Genomic DNA, 21,087 nt, shown 5'->3' on the forward strand with positions numbered 1-21,087 from the left:
AAGCGTATCCTCGTACACGGGACATGCCATACTACAGAAAGTCACATGCTCACCTTGTATGCCTCATCGCTGACAGCCTTGATGTTGGCTTCTCTCCATTTTCCTGGCACACCACCAATTACCTCTCGATAGTTCACATAATAGCCAGTAATTTCTGCCCCTCCAGTCTTATCTGGTTGTTTCCATCCAAGAACCATTGAGTCACGATAACTTTCAAGACAAGTGATACCATAGGGTGGAGATGGTGCCGCTGTTGCAACATGAATAGTTTGTGAGTAGACAGAAATACATTTATGACTCTATATGTAAATTTGCTTAATTGGTGCCATATATGAGGGCACTAGCTCTTGCAGTATAAAACTAAAATGTTAGGCTGATCAGTTAGCATCCGACTTGGTGTATGAGGAAAAGAATGGACACACAATAAAAAGTGCACTTCAGTTGTTATTCCAAAGATGAAAAGAACCTGTCCCAGTACAATGGTACAGTAGCCTGAAAAAAAGATTCCTTTTCCCATAAGAATAAATATTTTTTTGAAGTATATATTTTTGCTTCTTTATGTGGTTTTGTTTTTATTTGTTCCCTGAGGAAAATGGAATGTGTTATCAATTTCTGCCTCTGTTTGCTTATTTAGAATTCCCATATATTTCCAAATGGCTAGCATGTCACCATTTAGGTACACTTACCCTTGTGAAAATTTAAGGCTATACAGGTTCTGTCTACACACAGGAAAAATCTTATTGTGGAGCTCAGCTAAATGCTACCTTTAAAAAACATTTTTAAAAAACAGGCACAATATGCCATGTGACTTTCTTTAGTACATAATACTTTTTGTTGCATTATTTTTAACCTGATGTTGGAAAATTATTCATGTAGCACAAAATACTATACAGCTGTCACTGTGTTTATTAATACCTACCCAGAAAAATATTTGGAAAATCTTTCAAAAGTTCTCCTTCATTTATGTGGCTTTGCTGATCAACTTTTCACTCAACTACTGAAATTATAGTTTTTGATGAAGAGAGGGTGGATTGATGGAAAGAAATCCATTTAGATATGCAATAATATCAAAGATAATTTTCTGAATTATTTGGATTATAGGAGATAAAGGGAACTATCTCATTCTTAATCAAAATGATTCTCAGAACAATGAAGACTTTTAAAATAAAATACATTTGTTTCTCTCTTCCCATTCACCAACCTCGTTTATTCTTTACATTTAAAAAAACTTTCTCTCTCCCTCCCCTCTCAATTTCAGAGCACCGTTGAATATAAAGTCTCAAATGATATCCCAATTATTTGGGTTGAAGGGACAAATTAAGGTGTCAAAAAATAGAGTTTACAAAAGTTGGAGTGGGGCAGAGATAAGGAATGAATGAGAGGCATTTAAAAATTTATCAGCATATGCTCATAATTTCCTTCTTATTTGATAAGAAAAACCATTGTGTCTTAGAATATATAAGCCACAGATACCAGAAATCCTAATCAGATCATTTTTGGATTACTGACACATAATCTTAAATAAATCACTGCTGGGAATGTTGATCGTGCATCATAGGACATAGCTATCTGTGATTATAATACCAGGTTAAACTCTTCGTTGCTTTCACTATCTCTGTTAAAGAGAGTTATTTTTAGGTATTTAAACTAAATGCAAACAATCACTTGAAAAACCTGAGGATGAGCAATAAATTAAAAACCATGACCCTGGTAATATGTCATTTCTTCTTTGTGAAATCTTTTTCCTCTCTATGTACTGAACTTGAATATTTCAAAGGATCTAACACAGGCTAGGATAACCAATTCCTTCCTGCTCTTATGCCTAATCCTCTTGGCAAAATGAGCCCAGAGGTGTGCGTGCCTAATAGACCAAGAAAGGCTTTATAACCAAATTAAAGATTCTATCATTTTTAAGCCCCCAAAATAATGTGTAAAAGCCAAACCCATATACAATTACTATTACAACTCATTAGATGAAAGTTATTTCAAATGACTAGCTGAAAACAAATAAAATTAAGAATGACACCGATGAACGTGAACACAGATGAAGAATGTGACGCAGACGATGAGAGGTGAGGACACTGATGGAGACGGATGGAACAGTTTCACTTTTTCAACTCTCACCTATGTCCTTCTTCTTTTTCAGGGGTTCAGACTTACTTTTCCCCTTAGGAGCTGCTTTCTGTGGTGGTGGGGTAAGCTCTTCCTGAACTGTTTCACTTACTTTACTCACTTCTGTTTGGCCCAGGTTTGGGGAGCTACTGGGTAGTGAAGGTTTGTTAGGTTTGCTACCGAGTAAAGCATCTTTCTGGAAGGTTGGTGGAGAGGCTTCATGCACGCCCCCCCTGGAGGCTGTTAGTCCACGAGGAGCATCGCTCAGTGCAGGCCACACGTCTGGAGACACTCCTCCCCCTACAATTGCCAGACAACAACAGAAACGTGTTGAGCCCTGGACATGGTACCAACTGCTCTTATGTGACAGGACGAAGAGAAAAACATTAGGACCACAAGCAGAACAAAACAGTCTTGGTTTAACAGAAATCACTTGGACTTGCAAGAAATATGGAAAGCATACATGTCACACAATGTACATCAACAAACATTTCAACTTCTCCATATTCTGGAAAAAGGAGAAATGAGAGAGAGAAAAAAACACAGATAGAACAGGAACCATTTCAATTTGCAGAACCCAAAGCATTTTTAGTATATATAAGAAAAAGCAAATCTGAGACATTTCTTGAACGATAAAGCCCTACTATTCAACAGCATGAAAAAAAAAGGACCATAAAGTGCACAAGAGCATAATATTAAAGATCCTGAAATATAACAGTTAGAATTATGTACATTACTGCACTAGTAATGGTCTGTACCTCCCAACCTCAAACATGTCCATGTTATAAGGAATGTTAAAAAGCAATATGAGTTGCTAACTGAAGACAATGTTAAATAATTTTTCTTTTAAAATATGTGTTACTATATCACAAATTTTATTTTTACTTCTCTAAGCTACCTGGGTCCCTTTTCTACTCTATTCAAGATTGGGAGGTACATCACATACATGCACATAATTACTTTATTACTGTTTTAATTTTGTTAGTTACTTTGCGAGCAGAGATGAAACATGGTTAAGCCTTGCATGAATTTTATAGGAGTTTATAAGGAGCATGTTAATGGGCTATTAGTGAAAACAAGCCAGGCTCTGGCCTAGATGAAATGCTTATAAGTACGAGATGATCCGTGTTAGGGGTGATATACCACTTCATGGGATTGGGATGGCCCTTCACAGTCCCAGGATGAGCACGAAGTTAGAATGGAGTTTCACACAGTGGGAAAAATCTGAGGAAACTTGGGCTTGTGAAGATGAAAAGACTACAGATGCACAGAATCTGGATAAGTGATGAAGATCTGTAAAATGACAGCTATGGAAGGTTAGATGTCACCTAGAGTCAGAAAAATGATCATCTAAGGATGGAATCATTGAGCAACATTAGAAGCTTTAGAAAATTTCTGGAAAGGAATATATCTTCCTTTATAATTTAGGAAAAGTCATTTCCCCTACAAAGTTATACATTAGGAACTTACCAATAGCAGCTTTGACTTCAATAGCTTCTGAATCCTGGGAATATTCACTAAGTCCAGCTGCATTGACTGCTCTGACCCGGAAAATATAACTCTGACCAGTCACCAATCCATGACAAGTAAACCTAAAAGGAAAAAAATTTTAAAAAGCTTTCTTAGGAGGAAAATTAGGGAAGATGATTGTTAGCTTAACTAAGTGACCTGGGTTTATGAAAACAATTCATTTTTTAAAAAGAATGCTGGGTGCAGTGGTTCATGCCTGTAATCCCAGCACTTTGGGAAGCTGAGGTGGGAGGATCACTTGAGACCAGGAATCTGAGACCAACCTGGACAACATAGCAAGACCCCATCCTCTACAAAATAATCAAAGAAAAAAATAGCCAGACATTGTGGCATGCACCTGTAGTCCTCACTAATTGGGAGGCTGAGGCAGGAGGATCACTTGAGCCAGGGAGTTTGAGCTGCATTGAGCTATGATTGTGCCACTGCACTCCAGCCTGGGTGACAGAGTGAAACCCTGTTTCTAAAAAAAGAAGAAGAAGAAGAAGAAGAAGAAGAAGAAGAAAAAGGATTCAGGTAACATATGTGCTTTAGACAAGAAGCAACTAAGGCAATTTTCTAAACTCCCTCTGCCAAAAAATGAGAAGTCCTGGTTTTTCCCTGAATACACATTAATAAAATGGGGATAATAATCCCTACATAATAATTTTCATTCAGAGAGTAGCTATAAATTATATAAAGTACCCATGACAGGGCCTGACATATAGGAGGTGTTTAATAAATAATAGGTAGTATTAATAATATTATTAATGGCTGTTTCAGGTATACGCTCGCTGATGGCTGTAAATCACTGTTGCTCCTTGTCACAAGACTCCTGCCATGTTGGTTACTCCTAGTTTCTGTCTCCCTGCATGCCAGGGAAAGTACAATTACTTGAGAAATTATACTAGAATCTGAAAATAAGGTAAAAAAAAAAAATGGACTCCAGAATTACCATTTAGATATAAGGCTCCAATAATTAGGTGTGAATCCATGAGCAGTTTCACCCTTAAAACCACCTCTCTCTTTAATAGCTATTATGGCTATAAATAGCTATTTCATGAATCACTGTGACATCTGAATCCATCCTAAGGACTGTAACGAGAGGAAATAACAAGCCTGCTAATGACTCTATTACTATTAGCATGTTCAAATATTTAATAAAGGCAGCCATAATCCAGGCCAGTCCTTCAGTCCTTAGGGTCTGCTCAGCTCAAGGAATATTTCTTGATCTTTGAGTGTTCCACACAATGAGCTAGGTATTATGGACACAAAAATGAGTAAAAAATGGTGCCTGCCCTCCAGCAACTCCTGTCTGTTTGTAGAGAGGGAGACTCTGCCTACACTCCACCAATGTTTCTAAACAGTCCAGGAAAATGCTAGAGAAGTTGGAGTCAAAATGAAATGCACCAACATGCTATATGTCTCTTGCAAAACATATTGCCTTCTCCCATCAATTATTTTGTCTCTACCCTCTCATGTTCTACACAAGAACCAATTCATCCTATGGGGATCCTGGGACTTAGAAGTGGCCCAAGCCAGAGGCTGCCCAACAAGCCTGTTTGACAATTTCTTGGGGGAAGATCCCCCTCTCGGATTGGTCCTAAATCAAAGGAGGCTCAGAGTTTAGGTGCATGCCAGAACTCACCAACAGTTTGCAAAGCTGGTTGATAAAATAGTTGAAAGCAAGAAAAAAAATTAATCCTCCTCACATTAGAAACAGGTACAAAGAGGCGGCAAAGTATTCTGAATGCCTTTTTTTTTTTTTTAGATAGGGTTTTGCCCTGTTGCTGGGGCTAGGGTGCAATGGTGTCATTACAGCTCATAGCAACTTCAAACTCCTAGGCTCAAATGATCCTCATGACTCAGCCTTCCAAATAGCTGGGAATAGAAGCCCATGCTACCATGCCCAGTTAATTTTTCTATTTTTAGTAGAGACAGGGTCTCACTGTTGCTCAGGCTGGTTTTGAACTCCTGAGCTCAAGTGATCATCCTGCCGTGGCCTCCCAGAGTGCTAGGATTACAGGCGTGAGCCACCATGCCTGGTCCAAATTTTTGTATTTTTTTTGTAGAAGTAGGGTCTCACTCTTGCTCAGTTCTCAATGTCTTTATTTTGGTGTTATTTATGTCTCCTTAGCACTGGGTTTTAATCATGTTGATGTCCAGAATTTGTAAAATGTTGGTATATTTTTCCTGTATCATTTAAAATGCCTGGGTAATTTATGTTAAGTAGGACCTATTAGATCCTTGGACTCTATTATCATATTGCATATTAAAGACCAGAACAGAGGGATTAAAAAAAAAAAAGAAATAACATAAAGGAGAAGAATCAGAAAAGAGCTATAAAATGAACTTTTACAACAGCTGACATTATGTGCTTTTAATATCACAAATAAACCTTTCTTGTCAAATGTATTGCATTAGACAGGTTTAATCTGAAATTCATTTGGAATGTAGTGTCTTTTAAAAATCTCTCTCCACGGGATATCTTTGCGGCCTTCAGGCCGGCCCGCCACGCCGCGTTCAGTTACCGTGAGCCCTTCACGGGGTTGTTGTTGCAGGGCTCCCACTTGCCAGAGCCGACGACGCTCGACTCTATGTAGTACCCGACCAGCTCTTTAGCATCTCTGGACTCCTCCCAGGTAACCACCACGGAGGTATCTGTATTTCTGCTCGGGATGATTTTGCCAGGGGCCTTGGGGATATCTGGGAAAGAGGAAATTGGGAATCAAAGTCAGGATGGTTTTAAAAAATCCATTCTTATCACACATGCACAAACACACATGCATAGAAACGTTACACACGTAATCATGTCAAATGTACAGTTGCTTTATTTCACAATGTATTTGTTAAAGCAGAAAAATTTTTAAAGTTAATTTGAGAGTATAACGACAAACTGAATATCCATGAAATCTGGGAGAAACCCATTAGCAATATTGTTGGAACTCCCAGAAAAGTTTACTTTTCAGAAGCAAAAACAATGAGTTTTTGTTGTAATGTATAGGTCAAGTACAGGCCTCAATTAACACATTAACTGCAACGTGAGTTATATTTAACTCACGCTAGTTTTGAGCCTGGGGCCTCATGAAGCAAAACCTGGGGAAAACCTTGCAGTTGGTTCGTGAAAATGTTACTTGCTGATGTTCTTATTGTTACAGTTAATACTGACTAATTCTAAAAGTGTGGATTAAATGAATAGAAGTCAATACATTTCATTTTTCATTAAATTTTTCATTATATTAGAAAGGGTCGTTTTGTTTTCAAAGTTTTTATTCTAGTTTTGTAATAAAACACTATGGCCCCAAGGAAAAATTTTTTTCTACTGTAGCAATGTGTTAAATTTATGAAATGTAAAAAGGATGTCAGCATTTTTACTTCTGATAATATATATGCATATGACTATACAAATATGCATACTATATATGTCTGTATATTTCTACTAATTAGATTCTTGCTTTGAAATTTTCTCTTGAAGTAAAATAGGTTTACAGTTGCTTAACCTAACTTTACACTTACCAAGCTTGTCTCCTACCATGGTCACCTCTGTTGCCTCTGAGGGTTCCCCAACTCCTGCAGAATTAGAACAGCGGACGCGGAAACAGTAGGATTTCCCCTCAGCCAAGTCGAACAGAGCAAAGCGGGGAGACTTCACTGGGAGCTCTGTGTTCACCCGCTGCCAATTTTCTGTTCCTGCCTCACACTGCAGCAAGACAGGGAAACCCAGTGAAAGCACAGCAAGCACACATGGGAACTCTAGGCCAGGCATCTCCAAGTGTTACCTGCCAACAAGCTGCTCCCTTTACACAAGTTGGACTAGAGAAGAGATTTGGAGGAGATGGGGATGAGGCATCCGGAGTCTACAGCATTCTCTAATCAAGTATGGCTTTGTATTGTTTGACAAATATGCTACTTTAATACCTCACTTCCTTTGTTAGCTAAGTAAGTCCATCAATCTGCTTAGAGAAGTCTTTATTTGGAGGATAGTTTGGGATTAGGTATTTTTCTAATTCTTAGGGTAAGTAATTAAATTTAATGTGCTGTGTTTTATACTTAAACATTTCCATTACATTGTTATAAACTGTATTATTTTAATGGAGTATTATTGAATGACTCGTAACATCTTTCAGGTCTGTGCTAAATACCACCTCCTCAAAAAGGCCTTCTTGATCACCTCCTTCCCATCACCAACGTAAAAGAGTTCTTTGCTCTTTTCTTATCACTCTTTATCCCTTACCCTGCTTTGATTTTCTTCAAAATGCTTATTACTATTTGAAATTAAATTATTTATTTGTTATCTCCTTCACCTAAGAGCAAATTCTATGACTTCAGGGAGCTGTGTTGTTTACCACTTTACCCCAGAGCCTAGAATTGTATCTGGCACATAGTAGATAATCAACTACTTCTTTTTCTGGATGAATGAATGAAAGATAAAGATGTTCTCCTATCATATGATCCAGTCATCACACTGTTGGGTACATACCCAAAAGAAAGAAAATCAGTATGTTAAAGAGATATCTGTACTCCCATGTTTATTTTAGCACTATTCATAAGAGCCAAGACTTGGAATCAACCTAAGCGTCCATCAGTGAAGAAATGGATAAAGAAAATTTGGTACATGTACACAATGGAATATTATTCAGCCATGAACAAAATCCTTGTTATTTTCAGCAACACAGATAGAACTAGAGGTCATCATGTTAAGTGAAATAAGCCAGTAGCATGTTCCCACTCATATGTGGGGGCTAACAAAGTTGATCTCATGGAAGTAGAGAGTAGAATGACAGTTACCAGAAGCTAAGAAGGGGGTGGGGGAAGGAAGAAAGGTTGGATAATGGGTACAAACATACAGTTAGATAGAAGGAATATGTTCTAGTGTTTGATAGCACATTAGGGTGACTATAGTTATCAATAATTTATTGTATATTTTGAAATAGCTAGAAAAGAAGACTTGGGATGTTCTCAACACAAAGAAATGATAAATGTTTGAAGTGATAGATATCCTAGTTGCCCTAATTTGATCATTACACATTGTACATATGTGTGAAAATATTACATGTACCCCAAAATATGTATAATTACTATGTATCAATAAAAAACAGATTTTAGAAAGATGTCTTTTTTTGTCCCAAATTTTAGAATAATTAATGGGAAAACTAATTTTAAAAGGTTCTATTCTTAAAATTAAAATGATATAGAGTGACTTGTAAATCCTTGAATATAAGGATGTGGTGTATATTTGAGCTTTGGCAGAGGATATAGTAAGAAAACTGTCAGAAAATGTCTTCAGCCATCCTTTGCCCTTCTATTCTAACTTCCAATTCTGCCCAAGGCCAGCAGAAGCAGAAATTTAGATACTTTTGCCTGATTTTGCTACCAAACTTTTTAACTGTTTTGAAAGACTTTTATAGGAATCCAAATTTTGTGACAGACTGCCAGCTATCTCGATTATACATTTTGGGGACTGAAGTTTACTAGTACATCACTCAGCTTATATTCCATTGACTTGAAGTGGGAGGTGACATGTCACAGAGGTAGGGACGTGGTCCCAGCTGTGTTACTAACAAGCTGCATAACTTTGAGGAGTCACATGAATACTCTTGGTCTCAGTTTTATCATCTGAAAAATGAGCAAATTCAACAAGGTAATCTCTCAAGTTCCTCGCAGTGTCTCTTAGGATAAAGGGTCACTGTGTGTGAGTAGGGAGAAGTAGCACAATCTGCTCCCCACTGAGGGACCTTTAATCCTTTCGTTTATGGCTTTGATTCATTTGGACATATTCCCCCCACAGCCCCCAGGGAATACTTAAACAATTATCAGTCATTTATATTTTCATAATAAAAATAACATCTGCCTTTCACTGTGCTAAGAACTCTATAAGACATTACAACTTTTTAATCTGCTCAACTATGCTATGAAGTAGGTATTATGGAGGTGGTATTGTGTGATTATCAAAGTTGTCCGCAGAAAACTTAGGCTTGGGAAGACTGAAAGGCAGCCCAACGTAACAGCTGGATTTATGGACCTGCACCAGACTGCCTGGGTTCAAATCCTAGCTCTGCTTCGTACTAGCTGGGTGACCTTAGATAAATTATATATCCCATTGATGCCTCAGTTTCCTCACTTACAAAATAGGTATGATGAAAATAAAAGTATTTATCTCATAGGGTTACTGCAAGAATTAAGTGGGTTAACACGAAAGGACTGCTTACAACAATGCTATTTACATTCCCGCTGTCAGCATGTGATTCCGTCATTGTCTCTGACATGACCACATTTTTGGAGGGGAGTGAGAAAAAGAACTTAAGACATAGACACCTGAGGAAAAGTTGGGGGCTGAAAAGAACACAGTAGGATAGGGAGGCTGGGAGTGCCAAAGTCTGATTCATCTGATTTCCTTGCTAATAAGCCTCAGTTCCGCCCATCTCAGGGGCTCACAGACATGCTGTAAGGAGGAACAACCACAGGGGTAGCCTAAGCGGCAGCACTGCCGGACACATGAACATCCTGGGGACAGAAACACACCACGGGACAAGAGCAGCTGAACCATTTCTCTTGAGAAAGATCAACGTAACAGAAGTAGTTCATCAGAAATAATTTTAGACTCAGCTCAGAGTAGTTTGACATTTGGGTGGTTCTGTAAAATGTAGCCCAGGTCTCTGGACGTGTTGTGCATCCCAATACCTCAACATCCTGGGTGTTCTGTGCTCTGTACAGGCCTCCCTGCTCAATGCTGTGCTCGTGAACATCCCAGTCAGGACAAAAGGATTCCATATGAATAGGTGTGCAGGTAGAAGAATATTTAAATTTTTAATCACCGACTCATACGTAGTTAGGTCTAGAGAGGTTATAGACTTTTATGGAGAAATTAGAGTTTATGCAACCAGGGGATACGTTCAACAGAAGCCAAAGTTGACTCATCTGAAGAAAATGCCTCCGAAGTAGGTTGTTACATGTCACTATTATAGGAAAGATGGCAATTACTATCACAAAAGTTATTTAGAACCTCTTCCTGTGGAGTGTTTAAGAGATTTAGTGGGGGGTATGTATTAAACATACCAGGAAGGGAACATTTATCTATCACTCTATTCTTATCCTCTGTTTTTTTTAAAGCTTAGAATGCTACTCATTATATTTTATTTGAGGCTAATATCTAGAAAATATAACAATAAAAATGTAAAGTTTTAGTATTATTTTCATACCTCCAGACTCTCTTGGAAGATGTCCATATTGCATGTTAAAGAGATGATGCATTTATCGTTTGCTAGGCATAAGAAGGAAGTGAGGAATGCAGCTCAAAGAGTTCTGCATATTGTCTTTATGTTGTTACCTAATTTGCAGATGATTGCATACACCTATATACTTATGAAATCTATCTATAATTGTCAGGGAAGATGACCTAATAGGTGTTTTATAATTGAATGAATGATCAGAATAGTATTAAGGATACTATTAAGGAAAATTAATTGAGCTCCATATTTCTGTAAAAAACATCCTTGCTATGATTTTGCTATGAAAGTAAAATGTAAAGTAAATGATACCTTTTCATGCTATCACACAATTTCATAAAAGTAAAATTTAAAAGTACGAACACTTATTTCATTTATTGTTCTAAAAAATGGTGCATTGTTACCAATAAAAATATAAATGCTCTTACATATAGGATAAAATAAACTTGTTTCATTTTCACAATTATATCCCAATAAAAACTTTCTTAACAAATGGATTTTGAACCTCATTTTATGCAAATTCTCTTTGAACGTGCTTTTTCCAGTAGCCAGAATCCTGTTAGCCAAGGACTTCCAGTGCCCCTTAGATCTGTGCCTTGCCTGGCAGGCTCTTCTGTTTCTGCATTTGTGGCTGGGTCAGTTCCCCCAAATAACGTCCTGTCCAGGTTGGGGTTCGTCTCAATTTTCTGGACATTAATGCTTATCATAACTCCCATCAAATATGGGTATATGATTAAGGTACATATAATTCTCATCCATTCCACCCATTCTAGGCCTTCATTGTATGCTGTCCTCTCTAATATTCTTTCTAATGTATCCCCACCATAATTGTAAGATATTTGAGGGAAGCACAGCAGCCTAGGGCTTGCTGTTTTTGACTTCTCCTTTCCTCTCTCCCATCTAGCCTCATTGATGTTCATGCCTTACTACAGAAGGACAAGCGGCAGAGAGATGAAAAACCATTACCACAGCAAGGGAGACAAGAAAGTCCCTAGAAAACATTACCATATGGACAATCTACCATTTCAGAAACATTGCTCTTCTTATAGGGGTTATGATTTTGGGTCTGTGGATTAGACTTTTAGGAGTCTATGGGTGAGTCTTGGGGGTCCATAACCCCCCTGACTTTAAGGCAGAATTCTGTGTGATATACATTTTTCTATGGAGAGAATTCACAGTTTATATGGACTTAAAAGAGTTCAGGACATCCTCCCACCTCCTCCCTCACTCCACTTGCCTCTGGAAATTTAATCTCTACTTTTTAAAAGAAATCTTTATAGGAAGTGGCATGAGGTAGCATTGATTCTGGAGTCTTACCTTCTCAACAAAGTACATAATGCCCTCATGGCCACGTTGGCCAGGAGGCTTCCAGCTGAGCACCACATAGCTCCGAGTAGCCTCAGTGACAGAGAGGTCTGTGGGGGGCCCAGGAACAATACCCTCTGAAAAACAACAAAGAAAATGAGGAGCACACATTCCAAGTAGCCCAAGATACTCAGAGAGCTGTGAGATGCTTCTCTCCTCCTGGAGGAAGAGTAATTATGGCTCTGCAGTATAACGAAGTATGTTGTCTCTAGAATTCTCCCTAAACATCATTCATTCATCACTCATTCAATCATTCATTCATCACTCATTCAATCATTTAAATGGCATTGAGCATTTAGAATACAGAGCTAAGGAACCTGGAATGCTGTTCTTATCTTTGACTGGTTTACAACTAAGTTGGTAAAACAAGAAGTTGAGTAGCACAGGGCAGTGTGTGCTCATGTGCTAAAGGACATGAAGAAGAGAACAATGAGGTCAAGAATGTATCATGAGGTGATAGGATTTGATTTCTGTGTCAAAGTCTACCAGATGTGGTGAAATAATGTGATGCTATTTGGTTCTATCTTATGATTTACTCCCATTTTTAGTAGGAAAGCATTTGAAAAGCTTCCTAGATGAAGCAAATATTTGTCATTTCTTTATTGGTACTGATACTTTCAGTGTATTCTCCTGACTCCCTTGGTGTGCCCTTTAGTTTTTAGTAGAGTTTATATTTCTGTTCTACCCTCTGGCCTTGAGTCACTTAGTCTACCCTGACCTCTGACATCTATGTATTCTGAATTTCCTCACTCCCTGCTTGCTAAGAGCAGCTTTGCTGTAACTATAATTGTATGCCCAACTCCACTACAACCTTGGCTCCTGCCTATATGCTCATAGGAATCTGTGTTCCATGTTGGTTTCATCTCTGAGCTAGGTTAAACCCTGTTTGCAGAGGGTTCATTTGGCCCTAAATGCTAGATGCCCCGGGACTTCTAGGATCTAGGTGCTTCTGGAAGTCTGTCCTTGCTTTTGCCCTAATATTTCTGACCTCGCCTCAGAACTTTTATTTTTATACCCAGCTAAGGTTACCCAGCTAAGGTTGTCAGATAGGATAGAGGGTGTACCCTATATTTTTATTTGCTAAATGTGTGTCATAAATTTGCTTAACATAGTTGCTGCCTCAGTATTTATTTTTAGGTCTGACATAAGTTATTTGGAACCCAGTTGTACCTGGTCACCTTTGGCCTACTTAAAACTTCCCCTTTCTATGCAGTTGTATGCGATGTGGCCTGGTTCTTCCTCATCCCACTGACCCAAAAACCAATATGCCTCTCAGGTGCTAAACATGATAAAACATGGTGGTCAACACCAGAGTCATGTAAACAAGTTCCTCCTTTATGTGTGTTTTCTGTAAACTAGTCAATCCACAAACCATTGACTAAGCCTAAGGAAAAGCTTGGGAAAGCCTAGGGAATAACAACCAAGGCCTTAATAAAAATCAAGTCTCACAGGTCCTCTCTCTCTCTTTCTAGCTCCCTGTGCACTGGTTGCACTCCCTGCTGCCTAACAAAAGCAAGCCTTGACAGGATCAAATTATTCTCCCAGATCAAAAGTCAAGAGTATTCTAGAAATACAGAAATATCTAGCACCAAACAATGTAAACTCAAATGTCTGGCATCTAATAACAGCTACCAAGTATGTAAAGAAGCAGGAAAACACAACACATCATGAGGAGAAAAATCGATCAACAGAAACACAACCTAAAATGCTACAAATGGTAGTAGCATCATCTGTGAATTACTGAATAAGAATTAGTAGACAAAAACATAAAAACAGTTATAAATATGTTCCATATGTTCAAGAGGATAAAGACTGAATATGTTAAAGACATGGACAATATAAAAATGATCCAAACTGAACTTTTAGATATTAAAATTACAAAGTCTAAGATGAAAAATACATTGGCTAGGCTGGGTGTGAGGGCTCACACCTGTAATCCCAATACTTTGGGAAGCTGAGGCAGGAGGATCACTTGAGCACAGGAGTTCAAGTCTGCAGTGAGCTATGATGGTGCCATTGCACTCCAGTCTAGGGCAACAGAATGAGACCCTGTCACAAAACAAACAAACAAAAAACACTGGCTGCAATTCACAGCAGGTGAGACACTGAAGAGGGAAAGGTTAGTAAACTTAGTAACAGCAATAGAAACAATCCAAAATGAAACGCAGAAAGAAAAAAGACTGAAAGGGAAAATGAACACAAACATCAGCGAGTTTGGGATGATTTCAAGTGGTTTCAAGTGGCCTGTAGTTGAAGTTCTAAAGTAGAGAAGAGAGGTAGGTACAGGATTATGTAAAATATAGACTTGGGGGGAGGGGCGCAGAGAATGAGGGAGGTACAGGAAAAATATTTAAAGAAATAATGATAAAAATTTTCCAAATCTGTAGGAAAACTGCAAACCCACAGATCAGAGAAATTTGCAAACCCTAAGCACAAATATATGAAAACAACCTACACAAATGCACATATCATAATCAAGTTTTAAAACCAGCGATTAAGAGAATATCTTAAAAGCAGATACAGAAAAAAAGACACATCACACATCAAGGAATAAAGATAAGAATGACAAGCAGTTGTTCTCATAGTGCAGGTCTGAATTATGATGTACCAAGTTCTTAAAGCACTGAAAGAAAAACCTGTCAACCTAGAATTCTATACTCAGTGAAGATATATTTAAAAAATGAAGGTGAAATAGAAAGTTTTTCACACATACAAAAGATAAAATAAGTCTTAACCAGCAGAACTGCCATACAAGAAGTGTTAAAGAAAGTACTTCAGGTGGAAAGAAAGTCATATCAGATGGAAATATGGATCTACACAAAGAAATGAAAAACAATAGCAATGGTAAAAATATGAGTAAATATTACAAACATTTTTCTTTTTAAATTTCTAAGATACAATACTACAGTCAAAATAATAACATTGTATTGTGTAGCTTATTTTATATATATGAATAAAATGTATAACAATCATAGCACCAAGGCTAAGAGGGGGAAACTGTTGTCAGTTCTTATATTACACATGAAGTAACATAATATTACTTGAAGGTAGACTGTAAAAAGATGCAATGTTTACAAATTCTAAACAAATAAAAAGCAAAACAAAGAATTATAGCCAATGGGATAACACATATAAAATTGAAAAATAAAAAATACTCAATCCAATAGAAAGTAAAAAAAAAAAAAGAAAAAAGGAAACAAATGGATGTGCTAGATAGAAAACAAATAGCAACATTATAGATTTAAATAAACTATACCAACAATCACATGAAATGTAATGTAAATGGTTAAAACACACAGTTAAAAGGCAAAGAGTATCAAATTGGATAAAAAAACAAGACTCAATGATATGCTGCCTATAAGAAAAACTGTTTAAATATAAAGACATACCTAGGATAAAAGTAAAAGGATGAAAATAATATGCCATGCTAACACTAATCAAAAGAAAGCTGGAGTAGTTGTATTAAAATCAATGTAGATTTCCAAGCAAAAACATTACCATGGATAAAAGGAATCATTTTACAATAATAAAGCAGTCAATTCCTAAGAGGGTATGACAATAAAAATGTTAATGCCTCTAATGATAGATCTCAAAATACATGAGACAAAATTTGGTAGAACTGCAAGAAATAGATAAATCCACCATTAATTATATATTTTATCCCCACTCTCTCAATAATTCATAGAACAAGTAGATAGAAAATCATTAAGGATGCAAAAGACTTGAACAATGCTGTCAACTAACTTGACCTAATTAACATTTATAGAACTTAACAATAGCAGAATACAGTGCTTTTCAAGTGCACACTGAATATTTACCAAGATAGACATTTTCTCTGTGCCATAAAACAAGTTTTAGTAATTCTAAAAGGATTTGGGTCATACAAAATGTTAGTATGTTCTACTTAATTCCTATAGTAGAATTAAATTAGAAACCAATAAGAGAAAGATATCTGGGAAATCTTCAAATATTTAACAACTAAATAGCACACTAACTAAATAGCACACTTCAAATAACCCATGTATCAAAGAAGATATTAAAAGAAACTGGAAAGTATTTTAAACAAAATAAAAATGAAAGTAAAATAGATCACAAAGTGTGAGATATAGCTAACAGAGTAATTGGAAGAAAATTTATAGCATTACATGCCTACATTATAAAAGAAGAAAGATCTTAATGACCTCAGCTTCTACCTTCAGAAACTAGAAAAAGATCAGTAAATAAATTATACTCAAATAAGCAGAAGAAATGAAATAATAAAGATAAGAACAGAAACAAATAAAATTTGAAACAGAAAAACAATACAGAAAATCAATGGAAGCAAAAGCTGTGTCTTTGAAAATATCAATAAAATTGATAAACCTCTAGTCAGATCAGTCAGGACAAAAAGAGATGAGACACAAATATCAGGAATGAGAGCAGGGACATCACTACAAATTCTACAGATAGTAAAAGGATAATAAGAAAATATTAACTTTATGAATAAATGAATTCCTTGAAAGACAAAATGTATCAAAGCTTACTCAACAAAAAGGAAATAAACTGAATAGCCCCAAATTTATTAAAGAAATTGAATTTGTAGCATAAAACCTTCCCACAAAAAATCTTCAAGCATAGATGGCTCTGCTGGTAAATTCTACAAAACATTTAAGAGAAAAATAAACGTTCACACAAGCTCTTTCGAACAATTGAAACAGAAAACCAAACATGTAGACTGACCATATCAAGTATTAGTGACAATATGGAGTAACTGGTACTCTCATACAGTGCTGATGGGAATGTAAAATGGTATAATCATTTTGGAAAACAGTGGGCAATTCCTTTGAAAATTAAATATACACCTACCATGTAATCCATCCATTCAACTCTTTGGTATTTATCAAAGAGAAATGAAAGCGTATGTCTATGTGCAAATACTTAATGTTCACAGAAGCTTTCAGATGAATAAATTGCAATTAACTGATACATGCATCAATCAACATGGATAAATGTCAAAATAATTATGCAGAGTAAAGTAAATTAGACAAAAATTAGTATGATTCCATTTATCTAAAATTGTGGACAATCCAAACTATATGACAGTAAACAGATGACTGATAGTTTCATAGGTGTATACACATGTAAAATTTATCAAATTGTACAGTTTACATATGTGTAGTTTTCTGTACAATTACATCTGAATAAAGCTTTAAAAATAAAATATGATTCTCCAACAATTATGATCTCAAGATATTTTAGAATGTTCTTTCCCAAAAATCTTAAATAGTCACTGTACCATCTACAATAGAAGCTAAACTACACAGCAAAATATTGGCAGTAGTATACAGGGGAAACCAGAGTTTTTACCTGAAGGTTCCTCTTCAGTGACAATGATCTGTCCAGTCCAGGGTGCTGAAGGGCGACCTGAACAAAGACAAATACAAAAATCATAAACATTCACAAATACAGTTTCAATTGCACTGATAAAATTGACAAGCTGGACAGATTACTCACAAATGAGTTTGTTACTAGGTGACATGTATTTTCCTAATCCATCTTATCAAACATATATGGGGTATTGTGGGGGACACAGCCCCTCTCCTCAAGGGACCCACAATCTGCTAGAAGCTAGACTACACCTCAAGTCAGATCAATCAGGATGAAAAGAGGGAAGACACAAATAGCAGGACTGACTGAGGTGACATTTCTGAAATTGAACTTACACAAGCAAGCTGAGTAACCTATGCTCATTTGACTGTTCAATAAGGATCTTCTGAAACATGTAATCTCTCTCATCCCTTCTTAAGAGATAGCATGTGTTTGGGAGAAATATTTCTAGAACAATTGTAAGCGCAGCAGTTTTTTATCTGTCACAATGAGGATGAAAAAGGAGCAAGGGTGCTGATCTTGCAGCAAAGTTCAGTGAAAGCAATTTTCCCCCATTCCACTTTGAAAAGTGTTATCTACAAAGAAAATCAGTTGAGACCCTGAGCAAGGAAAATAAATGAGCCTGGTATGAAGTTAAAGAGGAAATTCATTTCTGTGATTCCAGAAACATCAGAAAGAGAGATTGTTCAACTCTTGCTTTAACCAGGAGACTTTTTGTCTGAGTTTGCATAAAAACAGAAAGGTGATAAACAAGATGGCTTATTTTCAATTCAAATAAATCTTATTTTGATTGGAATTTATAAAAGAGGAGTAAATGAATATATGAGATGGAATTTGCAAATTTAGAAATTTAAGAAAGAGGGAGGGAAGTTGGATGGTTGGTGAAAAGTGACTGGAAAGCAATCAGAGAGTCTGATTAGAGACAGTCACAGGAAAAAGGTGACATTATTTTACTTAAATTTTTATGCTGCCACTACATGTGCTTAAGGTAAGGAATAACACTGTGAATATGGCATAGACCAGTGGTCCTCAATCAGGGTAATTCTGCCCCCCTCAGAGGACATTCAGCAGTGTCTTCATGACACTACTGGGGCCTAGTGGGCAAAGGCAACAGGTGCTGCTAAGCATGCTCCAATGCAGGACACACCCCTCCAACTCCCTGCACTCACAACAAAGAATTACTGTCCTAAAATATCAATAGGGCCAAGGTTGAAAAGTCTGGAATAGACCGAAATGTTACTATTTGACAATTTTTTTAAATTAATTTTTTCTTTTGTAGACAGAGTCTTGCTCTGTCACCTGGGCTAGAGTTCAGTGGGGCAATCATAGCTCACCGCAGCCTCCAACTCCTGGACTCAAGCGATCCTCCTCCTCAGCCTTCTGAGCAGCTGGGACTACAGGCACATGCCACCAAGCCTGGCTACATTTTTGTATTTTTTGTAGAGATGGGGGTCTAGCTATATTGCTCAGGCTGAACTCCTGGCCTCAAGTGATCCTCCCACCTCAGCCTTCCAAAGTTCTGGGATTACAGGTATGGGCCACCATGCCAGGCCCAACAATTCTTATTATATAATGTCATTTTATGGTCTCTATTATTGGAGGCGTCATACAGGTTCTCATGAAACAAACGCAGGGCATAATTCACGTACCATTTTTGACATTAAGACTTGGAGGACAAATATATGAAGAAATTATTTTTGACTGTCTAATAGGAAAACTCAGATATAGATTAGTTATAATGTTGTAAATCTGGTTTTCCCTTGATATAGAGAATCTCACAGTGTTGCGATATTAATGCTCTAAAGGTGGACTTCAAGGTTAAGCAATTCACCTTGAGTCAGAAAGAAAACTATATTTGGTATGCACTAATAACATGAATAAAAATGCTCTTCAGGCTCTTTGTTTCCATATTTCACTCCATACACAATGCTTGGAACTCAGTTAAACAAAACTAACGTTTCTGAATAAAATAAAATAAAGCCCTTGAGAGAATGGATAAATCAGTGTTTTCTGGGGTTTTCCTCCCCTTGGATTGGCTGATCAGAAAAGGATTTCTTATTCTCGTCTCCCTCTAGTGGAAGGGAGAGAAATAACCTTGCAATGCAACCTATTCTTAACAGTTACTTTAAAAAGGTTTACGGAAGATCCTAAAAAATAAAAAGTGCTTACTTTTAAGTCTAGCTTTCTCAGCGGGGTCCAGAGCAGCCACAGGCTCGGAGACTCGAGAGGGTAGGCCTATTCCGGTTTTATTCACAGCTCGGACTCTGAATATATAGGAACGACCTTCTATCAATCCAGTGACTGGGAAACGGGCAAACTTCACAGGTGTGTCATTGCACTGAGACCAGCTCTCTGTGCCCACCTCACATCTAAGAAAAACAGAGTGATTGACAAAGACATTAAAAGAAGTGTGGCTAAATTAATATCTCAAAAGCTGCAAACTCACCCAGCTGCCTCAGATCTTCTATCTGTAAAATACCCAACTCAACATGGCTGGTTATTAAAATGTAGGCACTTGTCCCATTCAAATGTAGTGTGTCTTCTTTAACAAGAGGAGAGAAGCCTCAGATCTTTCCTGAACCCATTAAAATCAGGCAGCTAGGGGGCCTCAGGTGCTAAGCAGAGGAGTTTAGGGGCTTAAGGGAAAGCACCAGGTAGATATTTGCAATCGTTACACCAGAGAGGCTTAGGTGGAGGATTCCCCCCCCATACCTCCCTGGCTGATGCCTTCAAAATTCTACCCTTAGTGACTTCTTTGTCTTTCTTAGATATTTTATTTTAAATATTGAAGTACTGTTGAGAAAATTGGCACCTTAAAACATGCCTATTTGTACTGTAGTTTGGAAAATAGCTCACTATATTTTCTCACTTGATAGGGACTGCATCCTGTGTGGGTGGGAGGGCGGCAAGGAGGTTATTGTAGTACATTTGTTTCTTTACTAGAGGAGACTGATGAGAGGCAGGGAGATTCTGAGGCCTGGCAGGGGAAGATTGAGTATGTACTTGGAAATGCTGATTTGTAATTGAGTGCTTTTACAGCAATTGGTACCTGGGGATGAAGTGGGTCACTTCTTGGGAGACAAAGATGACGGCTCATACCATGTTATCGGCCTGATCCACAGAGCTTTAGGGGCTCAATGTGTGGCTAAATTATGCAGCATTAAGATGACGCAACTCATACCATTTTTTATGAGCAGAGCACTGCACTTTTAGTTCATATTACTTCCTCAACATGGCTCTATGTATAAAATGTATGATTACCAAATGATCCTGATGGGGGAGAGGGTTGCCAGTAGCAGTACAAAGGTGGTTGAGGTGGGAGGTTTATCTTTCTTTCCTCACTATCATCTTCCATTCTTTGATTTAGACAATAGACATTTTCCTTAGAGAAATGTAAAATGCTATCAAACATAGCTTCAATCCCTGCCTTCCATCCATTTCTCCTAAATCTTTCCATTGTAAAAATTCTGTAGCTGCTATGGTGGTGGTGGCAGAAGCTGAGAGGGCTAGG

General features: G+C 37.3%; 1 protein-coding gene across 4 annotated transcripts in view; it reads right to left on the bottom strand.

The window, feature by feature from the left end:
- Positions 1–21,087, bottom strand: part of MYOM1 (myomesin 1) — a 153,673-nt gene that overhangs the window by 54,858 nt on the left and 77,728 nt on the right. For 3 of the 4 annotated variants that reach the window (XM_012746091.3, XM_075993618.1, XM_012746090.2), the window contains 7 exons: positions 19,746–19,945; positions 17,556–17,612; positions 12,162–12,286; positions 7,135–7,318; positions 6,150–6,324; positions 3,583–3,704; positions 54–250 (listed from right to left, as the gene is read on the bottom strand). In XM_012746091.3, coding sequence (XP_012601545.2) covers positions 54–250; positions 3,583–3,704; positions 6,150–6,324; positions 7,135–7,318; positions 12,162–12,286; positions 17,556–17,612; positions 19,746–19,945 — 1,060 coding nt within the window. Of the gene's footprint in view, positions 1–53; positions 251–2,124; positions 2,413–3,582; positions 3,705–6,149; positions 6,325–7,134; positions 7,319–12,161; positions 12,287–17,555; positions 17,613–19,745; positions 19,946–21,087 lie in introns of all 4 variants that reach the window. The other variant, XM_075993620.1, reaches the window with a different exon arrangement.

The sequence above is a fragment of the Microcebus murinus genome, chromosome 17 (genome assembly GCF_040939455.1).
Source record: "Microcebus murinus isolate Inina chromosome 17, M.murinus_Inina_mat1.0, whole genome shotgun sequence".
NCBI lineage: Eukaryota > Metazoa > Chordata > Mammalia > Primates > Cheirogaleidae > Microcebus > Microcebus murinus.